The following is a 25,773-nucleotide window of genomic DNA, read 5'->3' on the forward strand; positions in this document are numbered from 1 at the left end:
ATAAAGTCCTTATTATACATGTTCCTCCATGATACTAAATAAAACCATTGCACCATTCTTTCCCATTATTTGCTCTTCCAAGGGTGTCGATAGCCTTCTCCCATTCCTAACACACTGGTACTCTTGCCTTTATCTGTGAGTGGTAGAGCACCCTATGTCAATAACAGCAGTTTCTGTTTTTAGTTTGTGTGGCAGAATCATAAGGTATGGGATACAGCTTGCCAACAGTATCCTGTGACTATAATATCAACATGTCACAACTGGAATCAGTCAGCTCATACAAACACCTAAGTGTGAGTGTGAAATTTGGAGGAATATGAAATAAAACGATCACATACATCCATAAGTCACAGGTAAAGCAGGCAGCCAGCTTCAGTTCATTGGCAGACTGCTACAGAAATGCAATCAGTGTACAATGGAGATTGCTAAAAAAACACTCATGCAGCCCATCCTATCACAATTCAATCATGTTTGTGAGATAGAACCGACAGCAGATGTTGAACGGATACAGATTATGACAGCATGAATGGTCAAAGGTTTGTTTGACTCATGGTCATGGAGATGCTGAAAAAACTGAACTGGCAGACACTTCAAGAGAGATGCAAACTATCCCATGAACACCTACTAACAAAGTTTCAAGAACCAGCTTTAAATAATGAATCTAGAAATATACTTCAACCTCCTACTATATAATGTTCCTGTAGGCATTGAAAAGATTAGATTAATTATAGTGTGCATTGTTGCATTTAAAGTCATTCCATTTGCTCTCTATACATGAATGGAATGGGAAGAACCCCTAAAAACTAGCTCAATGGGAAGTACCCTCTGATATGCACTTCACAGTGATTAGGAGAGTACGAATGTAACTGTAGATTAACCAAAATCTTTTATTATCTTGTCTAGCTAGTGATTGCTTAATTCTTTATATCTACAGCACTTTACTGATACATAAATTGTTCAGAGAGCCACATTTCACTGTAAAGTTACCAACACTTGATTTTTGTTTATTTTCAGTAAACCAGTTACACTGTCCAATCACATTAAAGTGACCACTTGTCAAATGCCTGAATGACCACCTTTTGCAGAGTGGATTGCTGCAAGAGGTGCAGGAAGAGAGAGAGTGAGATTCTGGAAGGTACCAACAGGGATGTGGCCAACTGTGTTGGGTTTCTTACTTGAGGATCCATGTCATAAACAGCCCGATCGAGGTAGCCCCAGATATTCTCAAATGGGTTGAAATCCAGGGTGTTTGGTGTCAAGAGGAATATGGTAAAGTCATCCCTGTGGTCTATGAATCACGCACATACACTGCAAGCTGTGTGACACTTGACATTGTCCTACTGTTAGGTGCCATCACATTAAGGAAAAACAAACTGCATGTTGAGGTGGATGTGGTCCCCAAGGATAAGGGCATACCTTTGTTGACCCACTGTACCCTCCAGAATGACAAAATCACCAAGAGAATGCCATGAAAACATTCCCCAGAGCATAATTCTCCCTCCTCCGGCCTGGAGCCTTCCAACAATTATTGCAAGGTGTTTGCTTTCAGATGGTTCACTCCGTACACAAAAACAGCCACCTGTTCAATGATGCACAAAATGTGATTATTCTGAAAAGGATACCTATTGCCACTCAGTGTATGTCCAGTTATGGTGTTGGCATGCAAATTCTAGCCTTTCTCATCGCTGTACAGCTGTCAGCATAGTTGCATGAACTAAGCAACTGCTGTGAAAGCCCATCTGCATCAATGTTCGTTGACAGATCATTGAAGAGATGCTGTTGGCAATCCCTTGGTTCATCTGGTTGGTCAGTTGCTCAACAGTCTATTTGCCAAAGCTGTCATTCATCCCTGTCATCCATGGCCCCTGGTGTACCACAGTTGCCTTAATGCTGGTTTTGGATAGTGCCGTTTTGCCTTGCTTGGTGTACTTTAACCATGACAGCATGTGAGCAGTTTACAAACCCAGCCCTTGGCCTGAATACCAATGTCATGCCTTTTATAAGGTCAGATATATCGCTCCATTTCCATATTACGACGATGACTGTTTCCCATGTTTGCTGACACTTTTTATATACCCTCCACTGCTAATGCTGCCACTTGCTGTCTATGAATGGTTATTACACATTGGAGTCAAACATAAGTCGTGGTGAAACTAATGTGAGTGGACCATATGTGTTACTTTATGGGAGAGTGAACTGATGAATCAGACCAGTTTCTACAAAACAGTGAAAAATTTTGTTGTGCAGCATGACTGTCAGTAAGCATGATTCTAGTAATGATTTCGTTCAAACTGTCTAACACATACAGTTGATTCTTGGTGGCTCACAGTCTCACATTTCACAGATACAGTTAGAGATGAATATTAAGCACTGATAAAATATTTCTTCTAGATACACAATGAGATAAGGGACATTCACAGAGCCTTTGCACCTGTATTCAGGACTAATTATTATGAATAATGAATTTAAATATGGTTGTAGTAGCAATACAAGCAATATTGTGCATTATCCTAGAAGCCCAATAGAGATCTTCTTGAAGAAATAGTGTATAAAATTCATGACAATGTGCTATAAGATGTGCACTTGTTTGTGTGCTGTGCATCTGCCTGCATTCAGTGAGTTACTGCTAACACAGTACTTTGCACTTTTCATTTGTGTAACAATACTTAGTAACACTGCCTTCGCCACCATCTAAAGGACTCCATAGCTATAGCAGAGTCAGCAGAAGAAGATCCCCAGGAGATGCAGTGCACTTGGCTGTGTCGTGCACATACCTAAACCAATCAGGTAACGTGATTATGTATACACGCGTCAGTGTTGTCATAGCTCTGTAGAAGAATTGTTTCGCCTGTAGCCATTTGTAATTCGCAGCTGAAAGTTGGCAACAGTGCTGCCAACTGCCACGGATCTTGCTTCATAGACTCTACCATATATTTCATTTTTATGCCAGGGATCTTGTTTCATTGACTGTAGCATATATTTCATTTTTTTATATGCTGTTTCTCCCATAATTTTAACAGTAGATATACACTGTCTTCTGTCAGACAGTTTGTTCTCTTACTGTGATCTGCTTGCAGTTTCTTTGTTAGTCTGTGTTTGCATTGGTCAGTAGATATTTTTTGTGTTTTATACAGTTTTACAGAGTGGGAAATAGGTATGAACTGTGCTTATTGTGTGCAGACACCAGATGAACTGGCCACTGTTAGGAAACAAATAGAAGCAATGGCTGAAGGCTTCAGGCTGCTGCCCTAAACTGCAAAGATGTTGAGCCACCTGCGATTACACCTATAACATCTCCTATGTCACTGGAATTACCTCAGTCACTGTGTCTTCAGATACCAACATCTAACTGATCTGCTCTTACTCAAGGGTGAGTAGCAGACTGTGGAAGGATGATGTATCTCTGGGCAGAATGCAAATTTGTAACTGGCCATGCAGCTGTTCCCTTACACCTTATCAATGTATAATGGATGCTGCTTGCGATGACGATTACACATCTAAGCCAGCAAGGGATTCCTCATGTTTTGGGACAGTGGTAGACTTTCCTGCCTAATCTGGGTAAGCACTGAAGGTGGACAGTTGGTCACTGGGAGCTTCAATACAGGCAGGCAATGAAGCTCCTCAGGGAAATACCAGCTAGTGTGCAGTCGGTATGTTTGCCTAGAGTTCTTGTTCAAGACATGGAAGAGGCTCTGCCAGAAGCTACTGAACACAGTGGATGCAACTGGCTGCATATTGTAGCTCATTTTACTGTGAATGATACTTTCCACCTTGGTTCTGAAGTCATCTTCAGTTTCTGTAGACAGTTCCAGCTTGCTTACCCGTGTGGGAGTAATGGGTTAGGCAACATTTCAGGTGGGCAGGGTGGACAAATGGCTGACACACTGGCAGTCTTGGAGCAAGGCTGTAGAGTGAATGATCACACTCCACAGTTTGAAAAGGCTTGCTTCTGATAACGGCATGTATACATGTCAAAGGATTTTAAAAATCTCACATACTGAACCAAAATATTTTACAGTATCACAAGATAATGGCCTTGAGGCTGAAACTACAATTGTGAAATAAATAATTTCTACAGTCAATAAAAAATATGATGTCCTTTAAAAAATATGGAAAGGATATGTTGCTACTCAATACAAAGAGAAGGTGTTGAATTGTGAAAAGGAATGCTAGAAATATTTCAGCTTTCACACAAAGTCCTTCCCCAGACTAGTCCGTCTTGGCCCTTAGTAAATGGGGGTGGTGGCCATGTGTGTGTGAGTTGTTGTGTGAGTGTGTGTGAGTTTTCTCCTTCTGAAGAAGGACCTTATTCAAAAGTGAAATATTTCTAGCATTCTTTTTCACTGTACCTGTCTGTGACTCAATGCCACCTCTATGTGGTGAGTAGCAGTCTTCCCTTTCCATATTGTTGTTATTCCACCTTGGACTTTTCATTGTTTGAAATAGTATAACATATTTGGTATATCTCCTTATTACTGTTCAGGTGGATTTCCTTGTTCCACATAATTATTTTCATATTTCTCCTAAAGCTATCACTCTGTCTTGTCCATACTCTTATCCCTATCATTTCTTTCATTCTGCTGACAAGGTATGTAATCAGGATTACCTATTTCGAAAAGGGTAAAAAAATTAGCTCTGTTCTGTATTGTGCAATATGTTGTGTACTTCCTATCAAGAAATCTTGAATCAAGTCACAAATTTTACTTTTAATTGTTGGTGTGGTAACGAAGTGAAAACTTTTCAGATGTGAAACTTGGGCACACTATTGGCGTGATATCAAAGTACTTAAGCACTTTCATCAACAAAAAGTGAGATACAGCTTGAACAATAGGTAGCAGAACAATGTAGCCAAAGCTGTGATTCTCAACAAAGCACATCTAAACAGTGAGGCAACCATCACTCATCAACTGAGGTGCCAACATCATGTTCACTGCTAAAGTGATATCAGGCTTCCCTACTAAATCCTCTATGGTTAACTCTGCTCTAGTGGCAGACCTCGTGGAGCTACTCTTAAGCACTTTAATGTCCAGCTAAAACATGTCATGAAGACAACTGGTGTAAGTATACAAACATGGGAAGAATGTGATGTGGACCATTTACTGTGATGGAATACTACATCTACCATTGTCATCTTGTTTGAAGGAGAACACCACAGAGGCCAAGCAACAGGCAAGAAAGCTCTGTAAATTACAACCCCATCCTCCTAACCATTCAATGCAATTTGTAGGGATGCATGTTTTATGCCAGGTCTGTTTAGTCATCAGAAACACATACCCAAGTTCAGTTAAAATGCTCAGTCTATGTAGGAAAATGTTCTGCATACTTGTAATTGAGTTTCAGTTGCCAGCATTGATGAAAGCAGATAAAGGGGCTGTAGTGTAATATCTTGAGAGAAAACTTGAAATCTTCAGCTCTGGGCATCATCATGTAGAGGAAATGTAGCTCAAGTTTAGATAAGTATTTGAGCAAGTACTGGAGAAATTTTTTATGTGCCTAGGAGAATGGTTCATGATGGGAGGTACCCTCTGTGGTATACAGTCTTAATAAAGAAACTTCTAAAAAACAGTGGCTACTGCACAATTGGTATAAAAAAAATCACAATTCAATGACTACTGTAGCATAATCTTACTGAAAGACCTCTCATAAAACTCCAAGAAATTTTAGTCTGTGGCACATAACATTTCCAAACACTCATAGCTGACACAGGAGTTGAAATTGAGGTAACAAAGCAAACCCATAAATACAGAATCCTCACATCACTGCAAAGACGAGTGATAAACGTATTAGTTACAGCCATGTTGAGCAACAGCTAAAATTGAACAAGGCCTTATAACCCAAAGATATCACTCTCAAATTCTATAGAAAATTTATGACTTAGTTAACTGTAGATCCCTCAAGCAAAAACACTGGGGTGTTTGGAAGATAGCATAGGTCACACCCATCTTACAAGAAGGGTACCAGAAGGAATCTTCACAGCTATCATACAATATTATGGACATCCATTTTTTACATAATTTTAGAACATATTCTGAGCTGAAACATAATAACAAGATATCTTGGACAAAATGACCTCCTCTGTGCTAACCAGTATGGATTCAGAAAACATTGGTCATGTGAAACCCAACTCACAATTTTCTCTTAACATCCTGAATACCATTGATCAAGGCAGGTAGATAAAAACATGCATCCACACAAATAGCACTGAATGATAAGAGGAGGGTGCAGTTGTAATTGATGGAGCTTCCGTGCTTGTCACTTGGCCTCTTCATGTCTGCAGCATTCTTCTTCATCTACAGCAGTGGATGTAGTGTTCCTCCACAGTAAACGGTCCACGGCACATTCTTCCCATGTTTGTATATTTACACCACTCACATTCATGATGTGTTTTAGCTGGTTATTAACGTGCTTGCAAGGGGCTCCATGAAGTCTACTGCCAGGGCAGAGTCAGCCATAAAGAACATGGTGCAGGAACCTGGTATCACTCATGCAGTGAACATGTCCTGTCTGTCTAGGTTGATGAGAGATGATTGTTGCCTGAATGTCATTTAGATGCACCTTTTTATTAGAAGCTCATTTTTGGTCACATGGTCATCCTGCTAAATGTTGAAGATGTATCTCATTGTTGGTCGAAGCACAAAAGTTTTTTGACATCATGGCAATAGAGTGTCCAAGTTTCACAGTCATACAGGATCATGGAAATGACAACAACTGTGTACACCATGAGTCTAATATGCAGATTTAGGTCTTTATTCATGAAGACATTGTACAATAACCATCCAAATGCATCTGGACAGCCCAAATTTGTTTACAAACACCCTGTTTGCAGGTACACCATCTAGACAAGATGCTTCCAAGATATGAAAAGTGATCAACCTGCTCCAGTGTTGTGTCTAAGAGTTAATCCTAGGGCAGGTTGTGTGAGTATCTTAGTTTCTCCTTTCACATTGATGATAAGACCAAAGTGACCACATGCAGTTTTCAAGCAGTCATAGGCACACTGCATTTATGCCACTCATGTAACTTGGGTACGTTGTTGTGAACAAAGTCTTGCCAGACTGAAAAGACCTCCATCAAAATGAAACTTAATCTGAAGACGTAACACCATCTTGGGTTCAGGAGTGTAGACAGTGGTTGGTCGATGAAATGTATTAATGCTGTAGCAACAGCCATTATTTTGATTGTTTAATTGGACAACCAGTTTTGACATTCCAATCATGTTATCTTTAGACACGTTGCATGAATGACACCAAGTAACACTCATGCATGTATAAGACTAGGCACCAATAATCTTATCTGGTTCAGTAGACATTCGAACTTCATGAGCACGTGTGCTCTTCACTCACATGACAGCAACTGTCAAATGAACAGTCACAGATTTTTATTTGGCAATTTCTGTCCTGTGTATGAAGAGCACACATGCTCATGAAGTTCGGATGTCTACGGAACCAGATAAGATTATTGGTGCGTAGTCTTATACATGCATGGGTGGCACTTGGTGTCATTCATGTGGCATGCTTGAAGATGAAGTGATTGGAATGTTGAAACAATAAAACCATCACAATGATGGGTGTTGGTACAGTGTTATTACATTTAAGCTGAAGATTGTTTACAGATAGTTCATACAACATAGCAACCACGCACAGTGCAAAGAGTGATGAAGCAAACACACAGTCTTGTGTGAATGAACTTGGTGCATAGTTACCTTGAAGAACCTGCCCAGACATACCATCATGAAGAGCTTGAACCAGTTCCACATAGCATTCGGCACATTCAAAGTGACTTTGTACCTTCCACATGGCAGATCTAGATACTGAATCAAATGCTTTTTTCAGGTCTTAGTAAACTAAATATAGCAGTTTCTGTTGCTCCCTTTATTTTTCCTGGAGTTGTCTAGCACATCTCACATCTGTCATGCCTATGGAGGTTCATAATCCACACAGAGATTCATACAAAATTCTGTCTGATGTAATATGGGACAAATTCAATATAATTTTTTTTGAGAAATTTACCTGCAATTAACAACTGTGACAAACCACCGTAGTTTCCACATGGACTATGATTGCCTTTCTGGAAGATAGTGATAATAGTAGCACTCTTCAAGTCATCAAGAATGTCTTGATTTTCTCAAATTAAGAGGATGAGTGTAAAAATCTAGTCTTCAAGAGTATACCTCCATTTTGTATCAACTCCAGAGGGATGTTATCAACACCAGAAGCCTTTCTTGATCTTATTTGATTGTGTGCTTAGTTAAAGTCTCTATATGTGGGTGGAAGTGCTATCCATAGTTGTTGGGGTTGCTGAGGGACAGTTCCTTCTAATTCTCTCAGATTTTTTCATTATCAGTTAAAGTGATGAAATAGTCAGCAGTCTTCAGTGTCCCTAAAGAGAATCGAGTTGAGCTGTACATCATCTTGATCTCTGCATCACACAAGCATCAGATAACCTTTCCAGTTCTTTAGCTTTTTGTTGTCACCCATTAGTCTTGATTTCCCTAATTTGTGCCTGATATTTTCCTTTAAGTTCCATGAAATGTTGCTTTCTTCACACTGAAGATGGAGCTTGAAAAGAAATAATAAATTAGCTTCCCTTTTGGCACTGATCAGATGCATAATTTCTTCATTATTTACATCAAAACATTCTGGGTTTTTGTTCTTCTTCTTCTTCTTCTTCTTCTTTACAAAATCAATTATTTCCTCAGATGATTCAGTCATGACCTTCTAAAGTGTGTTCCACTCCTGATTTGCATTATTAATGCTGACTGGATGACCAGACAGTTTATTTGAGATATTGTTTCTGTAATCTGAAGCAATGGATTTAAGTTGAAGTTAAGAAGTGTTGAATTTCCATCTGGGCAAGTTATGGATTGGCCTCTTTGTTTTCTGACAGGTTATTATCTGTCCAGCAGTCATCGACAATGCATGCTGTCCGGGTGACAAGGGCATCCTTTTTATCACATCACCTGGAGATGAATAGTCAACTTTAGTGCTTTACTGAATAGGTCAATCTTGCTATTTGTTTTAGCCATAGCTCTGCCACTGTCTCGTGGTAACTGATAAGAATTTCAATGCAGACATCCTCAGAGTCAAGTATAGTTGGTCTCCTCAGCATTAAATCTAACATATTTTTGTCCTGAGTGGACTTCGGACTATCTGTTGTAAGTTTTCTGAGTAATCATTTACTAGCATTTTTCTGCAGGATGTCTTGTCACACCCAAGATCTAACTATCCAAATTGATTCTTTGATGATTAAAGTCTCCTCCATTGATGACAATATGATTGGAGAACATACATACTAGTGAGCTGTTGTTTTCTTTTAAAGATTTCAGTTACATCTGGGGATGAAATTGGTGATCGATAGAATGAACCAATTACATGTTTATTCCCACTCTTGGTATTAATTTCTGCACAATCATACATGCAGTTTTATTTTCTATCTCAGTGTATTTGAATGTCTTGCATTCTATGATGAATGCACATCTCCATTTCCCATTGGATTATCTTTTCAGTATGCACTTACGTTTACTCCAAAAATCTCACTGCTGTCAATTTTGAGTTTTAGGCAGCTTTCTGAACCTAGTATTATAATTACTCCAAAGTTTCTTAGGAGCACTCTAAGCCCACCACGTTGTTGTGAATGCTATGGCAGTTGATCACTATGATCTTGATAGTCTCATCTGTGAGGCAACTAGAAAGGACTGGATTGGATGGAGATTTTTCTGATATACCTGGGCAGCAGCTACTGGTTTGTGGTGCGGTCATAATCCATTTAGGGAAACACTAAAATTCTCAAACCTTTGGAAAAAGTCAAGAATCTCACAGGCTAGATTGTCACAGAACCTTTGAAGTCTGTTTCAAGTCTTCCACTTGACTCACAACCACGCAGATACATTCAGTTCTGCGGATAATACTGCGGATTGTGAGTTTCACTGAAATTTTTTCAACAAGGCTAGTTTCAACTTTCCCTTCTGGTCAATCTAATGACCCAAGTATGACCTTAGAGCCCAGATGACAAGCATTCTTTGTTACTATGGGCCACAATCTGCTGCTGGCTGCACATTGCTCTCTCAATGACTGCTGGAACAGACTCTCCAACATACCAAGTGAGGCTTCCAGGCATGCACAAGGTGATCCTGCTTAACCCTACCTACCATTTTCCTGCAGTGTACGATTATCTGTCAAATGTTGAAATTGCCAACCTTAACAAACCCTTACCCAACTGTGTTTGCCTCCCCCTAACACAGAAGTCTTTCCTACAGGTGAAGTGAATTGCACAGCTTCAGTTTCTGTAGGAGACAGGACCTTAAGTCTGTTGTTGAGGAGGATGAGTGTAGTACCTGGAGCTTTCCCTGTATCCTTCCCCTCTTTACAGAAGGCTTTAAGACCTGCCACTGACTTGCCACTCACAGGGTAACTGTCGGATATTGATAGGTCCTATGTTCCTAGAGAAGATATGTTGCCACAGGGGAAGATGATAATTCAGGTATGTCACTTCCAGCAGTTTACCCAGCACACCTTCTTGTCGCAGCTTCCAATCACATCACATTAGTCAGGGCAATTTACAACTGCTTATGAACAGCAACAAACTGATCCTGTGCCTAGATACAGTATTCATAGTGAGGCTCAATTCTGGTTGGTGCAATGTGTTTCTGAACAGTAAACAAATGTACTTCAATTGAAACAACTTTGTGACTGAAGTATCAGGTATGCGAGTAGTAGGGGCTGAGTGTCAACCAATCACAGCTGTTTCTTGGGCTTCACATACTCACTGTTTTGGGCAAGAGGGTAAGGGACGGGAAGGAGAGCTAAATCGTGTAACAATTGCTGAGTATTTTTATTTTGTGTGTGTACAGCCATCAGTCACATGAGCATGTGGCATGTACGAGCTGGCAGCAACTCTGCTCCCCACTTGTGGCATCTATCAATCACAAAGTTATTGTAATTGAATTATGAGGTCAAACCTGATACTAATTTCACTTATTTCTTTTTGTTTTCATGATCTGTTACTTTACAAACTGAAGCTACAATGCTCAAGAAAGCGGTTTGTTTTATAATGAGAGAAAAACTTGGGATATAATTGATTCCCTGAGCTATTCAGAAGTTTGTGTCTGGGATTTTTGTTTTTATCGAAGTTATGCTCACAGACGACTCACATAACAAATTCACAAATAATAGAATTTTATGTTGAAGGGGAAAACTAACTGCAACATGAAATTATAGTTATTATATGCACAAACTTAATATTTTGTCACAGTTGTTGATTTTGTATAGGTTGTAACTATGTCGTGATGGTGAATTTCTTTTATATTTGTATTACAACAAACCAATCAATGAGCACAGAAAGGTGGGAATATTACGGTAATCATGAAACTATTGACACTGCAATTAAGGGGAAAATGATTTCCTCAACCCGATACTGCTGCCAATTATGACAGTCATTAATTTACCGTCAAATATACTAAGCATGAAACCTGTAAGCTTCCAAAAATCTGAAAAAAGTATGTCTTTAAGCACACAGATATATACTAAGATTAAAGGGGACCGACTTTTCTGAATGAGGATACTATTACAAATGTCATTTCTGTATTGCACTCATAAACCTTCAACTGTAAGTAATTCATCAACACACAAACAAATTTTCATACATTCACTGAAAATATAATTGGAAAACAACACACAAATATCAGATTACACAATCTTCAAGTTTATTTATCTGACATATGTGGTCCTACTCCTGCACAAAGAAAAAACAAGAAGTCAGCTTACATATTTAAATACAAAAGGAAATGCACATATTTTGCACTTTGCTGATTTACTGACAATTTCTATACTGGAATATCAAAGGTGACCACTGTACCATCAGTTTATCCCACTAAAAAGAGTGAAAAGCTTTCTACAGAATTATCTGACTGATTCAATGACTGAAGATTTCAATCAGAAGTGTTACAAGTAGCAATGCTCACCGCAAACAGACCATTATCCTTGTAACAAAGAAACAACTGTTTTGCAATATATATAGGCTATAAATGAGCTCATGTAAATAGTAAGCAAGTAATAGGAAACAAACAGAATTTTTCTTTAAATATAGCTGAGGAATTATTAGCAGCAGCTTTTGTCACAGGAGTGGCTTGCTTGTAACTTTAGTGTGAGCAATCACAAATAGCTTATAGCAGTTTAATGATAGTGGAAACAATTTCTTGTCTCTATGACCAAAATTGCTGAAAGTGAACATTCAGCCTCATTCCTACCAGTTTATAATTCCATCCTTCCATTATCCTTCCCTGCTCCTCCCTTAAACTCCCTAGAATTCCTTATCTCCAACCTTCCTCTATCTTCCTTTGTTAGGTCATTTTCAAACATCACAACAGATGGAAAACAACCATCTGCAATCTTAAAACAGACTGTGACTTATCATCCCACCATATAAAGGCTCCATCACTTTGTGACGATCACAGTGGTTACCTGGGAAAGCCTCATCCCTTCCACGCCAAACGGTCTCTCCTGTGAAATCTAGCGACTTGTCAATCGAGCATCTATAGCAATGAGAAATTCTTTGTACATTATGTTGAAGGTCTTTTTTTACCCTCGTTCTCACCACAAGTGAGTCCCTCTCATCCACATGTCTTCTCCAATTATTCATTTTTTTTTCTCCCTGGAGAAGAAATTAATAGTTCCAAAAACTAGAAATAAGTTCTTCAAGTGTGTGTTTTGTTTGCAATAGAAACGGCATTGTCCAAAAGCTTAACAACAGGAACAGCTTTGTAGGACTCAACACCTTGTCTCCACAGTAAGAGGTTACTTTCATTCTTCACAAACCATCCAGAACTTTCCAGTATTACATTAATGCAGATTCCAACAGCTGCTTCCCTTTGTTGATCTACAATGTACTATATGACCAATAGTTCCCCTTAAGAAATGCAGAACATGATGGGTGGATGACTAAACGGAAACAAATTTCTTCTTTTGAGGTAATAAATAAATCTGAATCCACAGTGTAAAAGTCACAGTTAATACGGATTGTGTTACATAATGCTTCAATTTTGCAAAAACATTGTTTGCTATTTTTTTGTCCAACTTATCATTCATTTCTCCTACAGCAGAACTTGATAGAACTGACTGTTTCAGAATGAATCTTCAGTACATACAAAATTCAACCTCCTCCTTTTAATTGTACTCTGTAGTTCCGTGATTTATCACAATAAGTAACTGTTGAACCAAACTCTCCAATTTAGTTTGATAGCAACAGTCAATCTTTTATTAATGATAACTGTTTAAAAGAATAGTGATTTTAAAAAACTGCAAGTATCTACAATTTCATTAAATGTACAATTCATAGCTACAGCTGGGAGGGAGACAAACAAAATGTTATTGCAGTATTACTCACCCTGTAATATTAGAGACAAATTCCTCCAAATAAACAGTTGCCTCTTCAAGATAGCCTGTATCAATAATTATCTGAATCACCTGGAGAAGGGCAAGACTTGGTTTCCGGAAGAGTGATGATAAACAGCCACTGAACGACCGTGTGAGGAGGAGGTTTGTTGATTTCCGGATCATATCATTCACTTCTGCCTGGCTGCAATAAAATTATAACAAGCACTACTTTGCGATCAATTAGATAAATGTAAGTTAAAAATACTTTAATCATTAAGCAGATAAACACTGCTCATATGATAAATATCTTACTTGTTTAATATCTATTCATCAATATTATTTTGGTACAGGTACAGTGAGAGATTATTTACAAGGAACACACACACACACACACACACACACACACACACACACACACACACACAAAGAGATAAAAGCACCCTGTACAGTAACCATAAACATTAAGGGTAAATGATAGTTTGTAACTATATTGACATTCCACAACAACTAAATACAGCACAGCACTGCTATATGTCCGTGGAAGGACAAGAGAATTTGAAATATTAATATTAATAATTAATGGAAACCACCAATGCTGTATTAACACACATTTACTGTATCACAACCAGTTTCATTCTTTAGATCATCACCAGGTTGCTGAATTGCACCAGTATTGTATCGTAAATGCTCTTTTTTCAAATATAACCTTAGAGGCAAAATATGGCAACAACAATCACAAACATTCTGCTGACCATCTGTCTGAAGCAAGGCAATTCTGCTGACCATCTGTCTGAAGCAAGGCAAGCAGACATTGTGTACTGTGTACATTAGAATTTAGTACTGTCGACAGTATTTCATTATACGAGAGCAGTTCAATAAGTAATGCAACACATTTTTTTTTCTGAAACAGGGGTTGTTTTATTCAGCATTGAAATACACCAGGTTATTCCCCAATCTTTTAGCTACACAACACTATTTTTTAACGTAATCTCCATTCAATGCTAAGGCCTTACGCACCTAGAAATGAGGGCCTGTATGCCTGCACGGTACCATTCCACTGGTCGATGTCGAAGCCAACGTCGTACTGCATCAATAACTTCTTCATCATCCGCGTAGTGCCTCCCACGGATTGCGTCCTTCATTGGGCCAAACATATGGAAATCCGACGGTGCGAGATCGGGGCTGTAGGGTGCATGAGGAAGAACAGTCCACTGAAGTTTTGTGAGCTCCTCTCGGGTGCGAAGACTTGTGTGAGGTCTTGCGTTGTCATGAAGAAGGAGAAGTTCGTTCAGATTTTTGTGCCTACGAACACGCTGAAGTCGTTTCTTCAATTTCTGAAGAGTAGCACAATACACTTCAGAGTTGATCGTTTGACCATGGGGAAGGACATCGAACAGAATAACCCCTTCAGCGTCCCAGAAGACTGTAACCATGACTTTACCGGCTGAGGGTATGGCTTTAAACTTTTTCTTGGTAGGGGAGTGGGTGTGGTGCCACTCCATTGATTGCCGTTTTGTTTCAGGTTCGAAGTGATGAACCCATGTTTCATCGCCTGTAACAATCTTTGACAAGAAATTGTCACCCTCAGCCACATGACGAGCAAGCAATTCCGCACAGATGGTTCTCCTTTGCTCTTTATGGTGTTCGGTTAGGCAACAAGGGACCCAGCGGGAACAAACCTTTGAATATCCCAACTGGTGAACAATTGTGACAGCACTACCAACAGAGATGTCAAGTTGAGCACTGAGTTGTTTGATGGTGATCCGTCGATCATCTCGAATGAGTGTGTTCGCACGCTCCGCCATTGCAGGAGTCACAGCTGTGCACGGCCGGCCCGCACGCGGGAGATCAGACAGTCTAGCTTGACCTTGCGGCGATGATGACACACGCTTTGCCCAACGACTCACCATGCTTTTGTCCACTGCCAGATCACCGTGGACATTCTGCAAGTGCCTATGAATATCTGAGATGCCCTGGTTTTCCGCCAAAAGAAACTCGATCACTGCCCGTTGTTTGCAACGCACATCCATTACAGACGCCATTTTTAACAGCTCCGTACAGCGCTGCCACCTGTCGGAAGTCAATGAAACTATACGAGACGAAGCGGGAATGTTTGAAAATATTCCACAAGAAATTTCCGGTTTTTTCAACCAAAATTGGCCGAGAAAAAAAATGTGTTGCATTACTTATTGAACTGCCCTCGTAGATAAATGCATCATCTGCAAAAAATACTGAATCTAATGTGAATATTGGCTGAGAGGTCATTAATTATTACAGCGTGGAAGCTATAACATGGGGTGCAAAGTTTTTGGTTTAGCCTGGACCAGTGGCCAATTCTATAGCTATTTGGATATTTGTCTTACTACATCTATTTCACAGTATGTTAAGCAAGATTTGAATGATGAACCAGAGCTGGCACCCAGGAAAGTTGTGCACATCAATTAATTCCTTTAGCAAAAGATTTTAATTGGACTGAAATTAATGCTCAGCTAATGGCACAATTTGTATGTGCACTGTTTGGAATTTATGTGCAAAAACCACCATCCTTGTTCAGATTTTACATGCAGAAACAGTCATCCTTAAATAACTCTGGACCGGAGTAAGATTTATCGTTCAGATTTGGTCATCTGGTGTATTGGTCCTTGCTCTAACATAAATTTTAACTGTTTGAAAAGATCTTGCTGCATTTGGATTTTACATGCAAAAAACACTGTTTTCTGGAAGGTTTTTGAAGCCTGCGACTTCTATACTTTAAACTTGTATGAATTTGTTTGCACATAGGTAGACAAATGGATAAGTCAAAATGAATTTTTTTATTCAATAAGTTTTACAGTTGAAAAAGATATTGCTTTCATTTGGTTTTAAATGCAAATACATGTTTTCTGGGACTTTTTGAGAAGTGCCACTTTTATGTTTCAAACCTATACAAATCGTGTTCAAATTTTGTAAGAAAGTAGATGAATACATGAACTTAATGGTCATCCCATCGTTTTGTGAAAAATTTATCCAATGCCACAATATAGCAGTCCAAATTTGCACATAAACTGAACATAAAATCACACATACTGAGATGGTTTAGAGTGATACAGATGATAATAAGAAATATATTCTTATGGTAATCATAAGATGTGTTTGCAAAAATCTTACATTGTTCAGGTTGTACGTGTGAAAAATCATGCACCTGCACATGAAACTGAGTTTTGAACAAATGCCTTGCATTTTAAATGCTGCATTTGGATGTATTTAAAAAAATTAGTTATTACTGTTGATTATCATTTTGTTATTTATAAGTTAAAGATTTTATTTCCTAGTGGCTTAAAATCATCAATAAATCTTTGGACTTGCAAAACAATGCATTTACCAGGCAAGAACTATGCCCAGCCCTGTACAGAATGATACATTATTTGACTGAGCATTTACATGTCTAATGTCAAAATTATGGCTGAGTAAAAGTTGGAAGCCAGAATCAGAAATGCTCATATCACAGCACAAGAAAGGTGAATATATCCTGCACAGAGTTAGGTAAAGAAAGAATGGTACTAGCTTTTTTGACTTACCTAGTAGCTTCAAAGGCATTTAAATCAAAACATCTTGACACATTTGCACTTTTTTAGTGTTAGTACCCATGTCAAGTAATATAACGCATTGTGTAAAGTAACATGATAGATGATGGCATGTCATAAAATGTGACAAATGCAATCATATCATCCAACATGGCATTTGTCATGTCACGCAAATGTGTGTCATTACATTTAGGATGCATGCATTCCCACTAGGGGACACTTCCGACAATAAATGCACATGTTACTAATACTAACAAGTAAAAAGGTGAGAATATGTCAAGGAGTTTTGATTTAAATGTCTCTGAGGCTGCCAAATAAGTCCAAAAGGTAGTTCCCCTCTTTCACATCTCTAACTCAGCTCAGGACATATTTGCCGTTTTTGGTGTTACTATCATAACATTTTCATTCTGGTATTCAACATGAGCAATATGGGTCCTGTGACACTTCCCGGGAACTCACCGGGAGATAGTTCTACTTCTGCCAATGAGGCTCTGTTCAAGATAACGTGCTTCATCATCCCTACCAAAAAATCCTAAATTCAGTCACAAATGTCACTATTAGTTGTTGGTGTGGTAACAAAGCGAACACCTCTCAGAATTCAAGAAATACTGCATCTCTCTAATTTCACTGATCCATTCTTTCAGAAAATAATGTGAGGAAAGTGCAAGTAGAGTTTCACATGATTTATGATTCTGAAACCCACGTTGACGGTATGGAGGAGACCATTCTGTTCAAAATATCTTATTATATTTGAACTTTCAATTTTTGGATTCTACAATAGACAGACATAAATGAGACTGGACAGTAGTTTTGTGGATCACTTCTGTTTCCCTCCTTGCAGACAAGTGTGATGTGCTTTTTGTAATCACTGAGTAAAGGTTTTTTGTTGAAGGTATCTACAATATATTTTGGTAATTCTACTTACACCTAGTATTACAGCTGTGAAAACCCTGTGTGAAAAGCAGAAAAAACTTCCAGAATTATGTAATTATTAATGGTCAAATTTTTTTGTTGTAATGTAAATGAGGTGACCAATATTTTTTCTCAACAGACTAGCATGTAAGACTGTTTAATAACAACTATGAGGATTGTGTGTGTGGGTCTTCAATCACTAGTTCATTTGCTAAAATGGATACATTATAGTGGTTAAGGAAGCAAATCAATTGCTATCTCCAACATGCACTGAAACATAAATTACCAATGAAATTTACAAAATATTGAATGCTGAATGGGGCTCATAATATTGTATCATTTGATAAACTTCAATAGTACTGCATGAAAAAACTCTTGGTCTTCCAAGATGCAAAGGAGGTGATTTACTCAAACAATAACGTGAAACATCACCATCTGGATAATTATTGTTGAGCATGGTAAATGGATCGCTATAGCCAAGACAGACATGAAGCCATGACCAACTATGATAATACACATCTCTCTGCTTATGAGCCAGCTCTACAGATGAAGATATTGTAAAAAAACATGTATGATAAGATAAAAGAAATTATTCAGTTGTTATAAAAGAGACAAAAATTTAATTGTGGTGGGGAACAGGAATTTGATAGTAGGAAAGGAAGAGAGGGAAAATAGTAAACAAACATGGACTGTGTCAAAGAAATAAAAGGAAAAGCCATCTGGTAAAATTTTGCATTGAACACCAGCTCATTATTGCTAACATTTGGTTTAGGAGTCATGAAAGAAGACTGTATATATGGAAGAGATATGGAAACACTGAAAGGTTTCAAATAGATTATACAGTGTAATGGTAGTACCATGATTCAGAAACTCCAAATCATTTCCAGCAGCAGATGTGGACTTTGACCATAATTTATTAGGCAGCAAATGCAGATTAAAGCTGAAGAAATTACAGAAATTAAGGAGCTGGGACCTGGCTAAGTTGAAACAATCAGGTGTTTTTGAGAATTTCAAATGGAGAGTTATGAGCAACTGACTGAAACAGGTAAAAAAATACTATACATGATGAATGAGTAACTTTAAAAGATGAAACAGTGAAGGAAACAGGAGAACAAAGAGGAAAAATACCAGGTCCAATAGGAAACTTTGCATAATGCATGACATATTACATGTGAAATACAGAATAAAGATCAAGAATTTGCACAATTGTTAGAAATTAAGAACCTAGGACCTGGATGAGTAGAAACCTTGTCATCAGAACAAGTTGGTCCCTCACATCCTGGGCTCTTAGTGACCTGCTCTTACTTTTAAACATTCCCCAAACTATATGTCTATGATCTCTGAAGAAGGAACCACTAGCTCTAAAAACTAGGATAGTTTCTCTGTACTTTTTAATGAGACTGGTGGTAGTACTATTGAAGGTACGAACTGGCTAGCAATCTGGTCTCATAATTTTATAGGTTTTTCATTTGAAATGTTTTTAACTTATTACATTTAATTCAGGAAAGGAGAAAACATAAAAATACAGGAAACAAAGAGGGCAAAGGGGAATATATACATTAAAAATGAACCTGGCAGAACATCTACATCTACATGATTACTCTGCAATTCACATTTAAGTGCTTGGCAGAGGGTTCATCGAACCACAATCATACTATCTCTCTACCATTAAACTCCCGAACAGGGCGCGGAAAAAACGAACACCTAAACCTTTCTGTTCGAGCTCTGATTTCTCTTATTTTATTTTAATGATCATTCCTACCTATGTAGGTTGAGCTCAACAAAATATTTTCGCATTCGGAAGAGAAAGTTAGTGACTGAAATTTCGTAAATAGATCTCACCACGATGAAAAACGTCTCTTTGCTTTAATGACTTCCATCCCAACTCGCGTATCATATCTGCCACACTCTCTCCCCTATTACGTGATAATACAAATCAAGCTGCCCTTCTTTGTACCCTTTCGATGTCCTCCGTCAATCCCACCTGGTAAGGATCCCACACAGCGCAGCAATATTCTAACAGAGGACGAACGAGTGTAGTGTAAGCTGTCTCTTTAGTGGACTTGTCGCATCTTCTAAGTGTCCTGCCAATGAAACGCAACCTTTGGCTCGCCTTCCCCACAATATTATCTATGTGGTCTTTCCAACTGAAGTTGTTCATAATTTTAACACCCATGATAGCCTTGAGAATTGTACTATTTATCGAGTAATAAAATTCCAACGGATTTCTTTTGGAACTCATGTGGATCACCTCACACTTTTCGTTATTAGCGACAACTGCCACCTGCCACACCATACAGCAATGTTTTCTAAATCGCTTTGCAACTGATACTGGTCTTCGGATGACCTTACTAGACAGCATCATCTGCGAACAACCTAAGAGAACTGCTCAGATTGTCACCCAGGTCATTTATATAGATCAGGAACAGCAGAGGTCCCAGGACGCTTCCCTGGGGAACACCTGATATCACTTCAGTTTTACTCGATGATTTGCCGTCTATTAGTACGAACTGCGACCTTCCTGACAGGAAATCACGAATCCAGTCGCACAACTGAGACGATACCCCATAGGCCCGCAGCTTGATTAGAAGTCACCTGTGAGGAATGGTGTCAAAAGCTTTCCAGAAATCTAGAAATATGGAATCAACTTGAGATCCCCTGTCGATAGCGGCCATGACTTCGTGCGAATAAAGAGCTAGCTGCATTGCACAAGAATGATGTGTTCTGAAACCATGCTGATTACGTATCAATAGATCGTTCCCTTCGAGGTGATTCATAATGTTTGAATACAGTATATGCTCCAAAACCCTACTGAAAACCGACGTCAATGATATACGTCTGTAGTTCGATGGATTACTCCTACTACCCCTCTTAAACACTGGTGGGACCTGCGCAATTTTCCAATCTGTAGGTACAGATCTATCGGTGAGCAAGCGGTTGTATACGATTGCTAAGTAGGGAGCTATTGTATCAGCGTAATCTGAAAGGAACCTAATCAGTATACAATCTGGACCTGAAGACTTGCCCATATCAAGCGATTTGAGTTGCTTTGCAACCCCTAAGGTATCTACTTCTAAGAAACTCATGCTAGCAGCTGTTCGTGTTTCAAATTCTGGAATATTCCATTCGTCTTCCCTGGTGAAGGAATTTCGGAAAACTGCATTCAATATCTCTGCTTCAGCGGCACAGTCGTCGGTAACAGTACCATCGGCACTGCGCAGCGAAGGTATTGACTGCATCTTGCCGCTTGTGTACTTTACATACAACCAGAATTTCTTCGGATTTTCCACCAAATTTCGAGACAATGTTTCGTTGTGGAACCTATTAAAGGCATCTCACATTAAAGTCCGTGCCAAATTTTAGCCAATCTTCGGGATTTCGCATTCTTCTGAACTTCACATGCTTTTTCCATTGCCTCTGCAACAGCGTTTGGACCTGTTTTGTGTACCATGGGGGATCAGTTCCATCTCTTATCAGTTTATGAGGTATGAATCTCTCAATTGCTGTTGTTACTATATCTTTGAATTTGAGCCACATCTCGTCTACATTTGCATAGTCAGTTCAGAAGGAATGGAGATTGTCTCTTAGGAAGGCTTCTTGTGACAGTTTATCCGCTTTTTTAAATAAAATTATTTTGCGTTTGTTTCTAGTGGATTTGGAAGAAACGGTATTGAGCCTAGCTCCAACGACCTTGTGATCACTAATCCCTGTATCAGTCATGATGCTCTCTATTAGCTCTGGATTGTTTATGGCTAAGAGGTCAAGTGTGTTTTCGCAACCATTTACAAATGTAAAACTGTAAGGCAGCAACTGCTTGACGACAAATGTAATGTTTTAAAGAGTGCATGATTCACAGGTACCATGCAGAAACAAATTAAAGAAACCTTTGGAGGAAAAAAAGAAAAAAGAAAACAGCTGTATGAACATTATGAGTTCATATCGCAAGCTAGCATATCAAAGAAGGTAAGGCTGAAAAGTGTAAGCAATACATAAAAGGCATATATCTAAAAAGATCATGGGAAGGAGAGATGAAATGAATGAATGTGAATGGCGGGTGTGATACTGCATGAAGAATTTGACAGAGTACTGACACCTAAGCCAGTGCAAGGCACTTTGAGTAGATGACATTTCTTCAGAACCTAAGATCCTTAGGAAATCCATTCTACCTGAAATGTAGAATATACAAGCATGCAGAATACCCTTTGACTTCAAGAAGAATGCAATGATCCCAATACCAAAGAGACAGTTGAAAGTACAACAACATCATCAGTTTAATAAGTTATGCTTGTGAAATAGCAACATTAATAATCTACAGAAGCATAGAATGACTGGTAACAGACAAAGTGGGGGACATCAATTTTGGTTCCCAAGAAAGGCAGGAACACATGAAGTAATACTGTTTCTATGACTTACACTAAAAGATAGTTAGAAAACAGATTAATGTACTTTTTAGCATTTCTAGAATTAGACTTTTGACAAAGTTGACTGAAATACAGTCATTGAAATTCTGAAGATAAAAGGGATAAAACATAAGGAGGAAAACGTTATCTAAAAATTGTACAGAAACCAAAGTACAGTTATGAGAGTCAAAGGACATGAAAAGGAGGCTGTAACTGAGAAGTGATGGAGGCAGGGTTGCAGCCAATACCTTTGGGTACAAAATAATATAGGGATTGATGTTAAGGGAAAAGAAAATAAAATGTTAGGTTTTCTGATGGCACTGTAATTCTGAATGCATTACTCCATTCCATTTTGGCCCAACGCAGCAAAATGGTTCAGTGTTCCAACAACAGAAAAAAGTCTCTGTTGCAAGTGTTTTATTAATGACACATTTTGAGAGATTAGTGCATCTTCAGATTATCTGTAATTAGTAACAAACATCTTGTTTCAAAACAGTTTATTCATGAACCTATTTAACACTAATTAATGGAATAGCTAATTTAAAGATGAGAAGTAAAGAGAAGTAAAATGATTCACTTGCCTTGAGCAGGAGTCAACACACTATAGTGAAGGTCACAGTGGTCAAATATAAACATTGGAAAGCCTGAAATGGGAAGTGAAAACATCTATGTTAAGAGTGTAAACTTACAACATTAATAAGAATTTAAATCTGCATGAGTGCAGGATTAGGAACCAGAAAGAAACACCAAACCATGGAAATATGCGGTGCAAAGATATTTTAGTGATCGCAGCCATGAAAAACAATGGTAAACAAATACTGCTCTGGGCAAAGTACATGCTGAAGTGATGTCGTGCAGTAGATTGACTTGAGAACAAAACTTATCAAAAGTGCCGAGTGGCAGTGATGATTGTAAAATGGGATTGAAATAAAGTACGAGGGCAGTTCAATAAGTAATGCAACACATTTTTTTTCTCGGCCAATTTTGGTTGAAAAAACCGGAAATTTCTTGTGGAATATTTTCAAACATTCCCGCTTCGTCTCGTATAGTTTCATTGACTTCCGACAGGTGGCAGCGCTGTACAGAGCTGTTAAAATTGCGTCTGTAATGGATGTGCGTTGCAAACAACGGGCAGTGATTGAGTTTCTTTTGGCAGAAAACCAGGGCATCTCAGATATTCATAGGCGCTTGCAGAATGTCTATGGTGATCTGGCAGTGGACAAAAGCACGGTGAGTCGTTGGGCAAAGCGTGTGTCACCATCGCCGCAAGGTCAAGCAAGACTGTCTGATCTCCCGCATGCGGGCCGGCCGTGCACAGCTGTGACTCCTGCCATGGCGGAGCGTGCGAACACACTCGTTCGGGATGATCGACGGATCACCATCAAACAACTCAGTGCTCAACTTGACATCTCTGTTGGTAGTGCTGTCACAATTGTTCACCAGTTGGGATATTCAACGGTTTGTTCCCGCTGGGTCCCTCGTTGTCTAACCGAACACCATAAAGAGCAAAGGAGAACCATCTGTGCGGAATTGCTTGCTCGTCATGTGGCTGAGGGTGACAATTTCTTGTCAAAGATTGTTACAGGCGATGAAACATGGGTTCATCACTTCGAACCTGAAACAAAACGGCAATCAATGGAGTGGCGCCACACCCACTCCCCTACCAAGAAAAAGTTTAAAGCCATACCCTCAGCCAGTAAAGACATGGTTACAGTCTTCTGGGACGCTGAAGGGGTTATTCTGTTCGATGTCCTTCCCCATGGTCAAACGATCAACTCTGAAGTGTATTGTGCTACTCTTCAGAAATTGAAGAAACGACTTCAGCGTGTTCGTGGGCACAAAAATCTGAACGAACTTCTCCTTCTTCATGACAACGCAAGACCTCACACAAGTCTTCGCACCCGAGAGGAGCTCACAAAACTTCAGTGGACTGTTCTTCCTCATGCACCCTACAGCCCCGATCTCGCACCGTCGGATTTCCATATGTTTGGCCCAATGAAGGACGCAATCCGTGGGAGGCACTACATGGATGATGAAGAAGTTATTGATGCAGTACGACGTTGGCTCCGACATCGACCAGTGGAATGGTACCGTGCAGGCATACAGGCCCTCATTTCAAGGTGGCGTAAGGCCGTAGCATTGAATGGAGATTACGTTGAAAAATAGTGTTGTGTAGCTAAAAGATTGGGGAATAACCTGGTGTATTTCAATGCTGTATAAAACAACCCCTGTTTCAGAAAAAAAATGTGTTGCATTACTTATTGAACTGCCCTCGTACATGCTGAACAGAGCCAATTAAAATGATGGAACAGAATAAAAGTTCTTAAAAATTAAAGGTAGATGAACTAGCGGTGGTATGAAAAGTAACTATTTCAGTAAACTGCCATGTATCGTGATGGACTGAAATGTCAGTCTAAATGAATAGGTGAATAGAGGGAAGGAGGAAGGGAGAGGAGAGAAGGGGATTAAGAGGGGAAAGGATAGGAAATGGTAAATTTATTGGGGAGGGGGGGGGGGGAAGAGAAAGTTAAAAAACACAGTCTTAAAACATTGGAATAATGGGAAAACCAAACACAAAGCCATGATGGTATGAGACCAAGACAGGGAAAGTGAGAGCAGACTCAACAGTCAAAAAGGGAAGAGATAAAACTACCTAAATTTTGAAATCATAGTGTCATAGAAAATATAGTTCTTTTGTGGCCAATTGATCATTAAGGATTAAGTTTTTGACCAATTGCGAAATGTGGTTCTCTCAATCTGTTGCAAAATGGTTAATTCTTTCCGTGGATCTGGAGAGACTCAAGAGTCAGTTCACGGTGGTCACTAGATCTAAGATGTTTGGCAAAAGAAGAATTATTCTTTACAGCTCTCTTCTGTTTGTGACTGTTGGGTCAGCTCCTCACTTTTTCTGCCTTTGTCTCCTAGCACCGAAGCTTTGTGTTCAGTTTTCCCATTACCCCAATGTTTTTTAAGCCTTTGTTTTCTAACTTTGTCCACCCCCCGTCCCCCCAATAAGTTTACCATCTCTTATCCTTTCCCATCACATTCTCATCCCCCTCCCCCTTCTTGTCCCCCTACTCATTTAGATTGACATTTTGGTTCATCTTGATGTGTAGTATTCCGCTGAAGTAGTTACTTGCTATGTCACCACTAGTTCATCTATTTTTAATTTTTGAGAATATTTTATTCTGTACCATCATTGTAATTGACTCTGTACAGCATTTACTTAATTTCAATTCCTGTTTACAATTAGCACTGCCACTCGGCACTTTTGATAAGCCAGTCTATTGCATGACCCACTCGCGTCAGCATGTATTTTGCCTGCTACTTGGCACTTTTGTTAAGTTTCGTACTTAAGCCAATCTACTGCACGACCCATTTGCTTCAGCACGTACTGTGCCTAGAGCAGTATTTGTTTACTACTGTGCTTCATGGCTGTGTTTGCTAACCTATCTTTGCACCACATATAGCTGTTGTTTGGTGAGTTTCTTTTTGGTTCCTAATCCTGCAATCATGCTGATTTAAATT

The 25,773-nt window shown here is 39.0% G+C and overlaps 1 protein-coding gene across 3 annotated transcripts in view; it reads right to left on the reverse strand.

The window, feature by feature from the left end:
- The window catches only part of LOC126201088 (exocyst complex component 6B), a 155,271-nt gene that overhangs the window by 16,743 nt on the left and 112,755 nt on the right, over positions 1-25,773 (reverse strand). For all 3 annotated transcript variants that reach the window (XM_049936762.1, XM_049936760.1, XM_049936761.1), the window contains exon 12: positions 13,381-13,572. In XM_049936762.1, the coding sequence (XP_049792719.1) occupies positions 13,381-13,572 (192 nt within the window). The remainder of the gene's footprint in view (positions 1-13,380; positions 13,573-25,773) is intronic.

The sequence above is a fragment of the Schistocerca nitens genome, chromosome 1 (genome assembly GCF_023898315.1).
Source record: "Schistocerca nitens isolate TAMUIC-IGC-003100 chromosome 1, iqSchNite1.1, whole genome shotgun sequence".
In the NCBI taxonomy this organism is placed as follows: Eukaryota; Metazoa; Arthropoda; class Insecta; order Orthoptera; family Acrididae; genus Schistocerca; species Schistocerca nitens.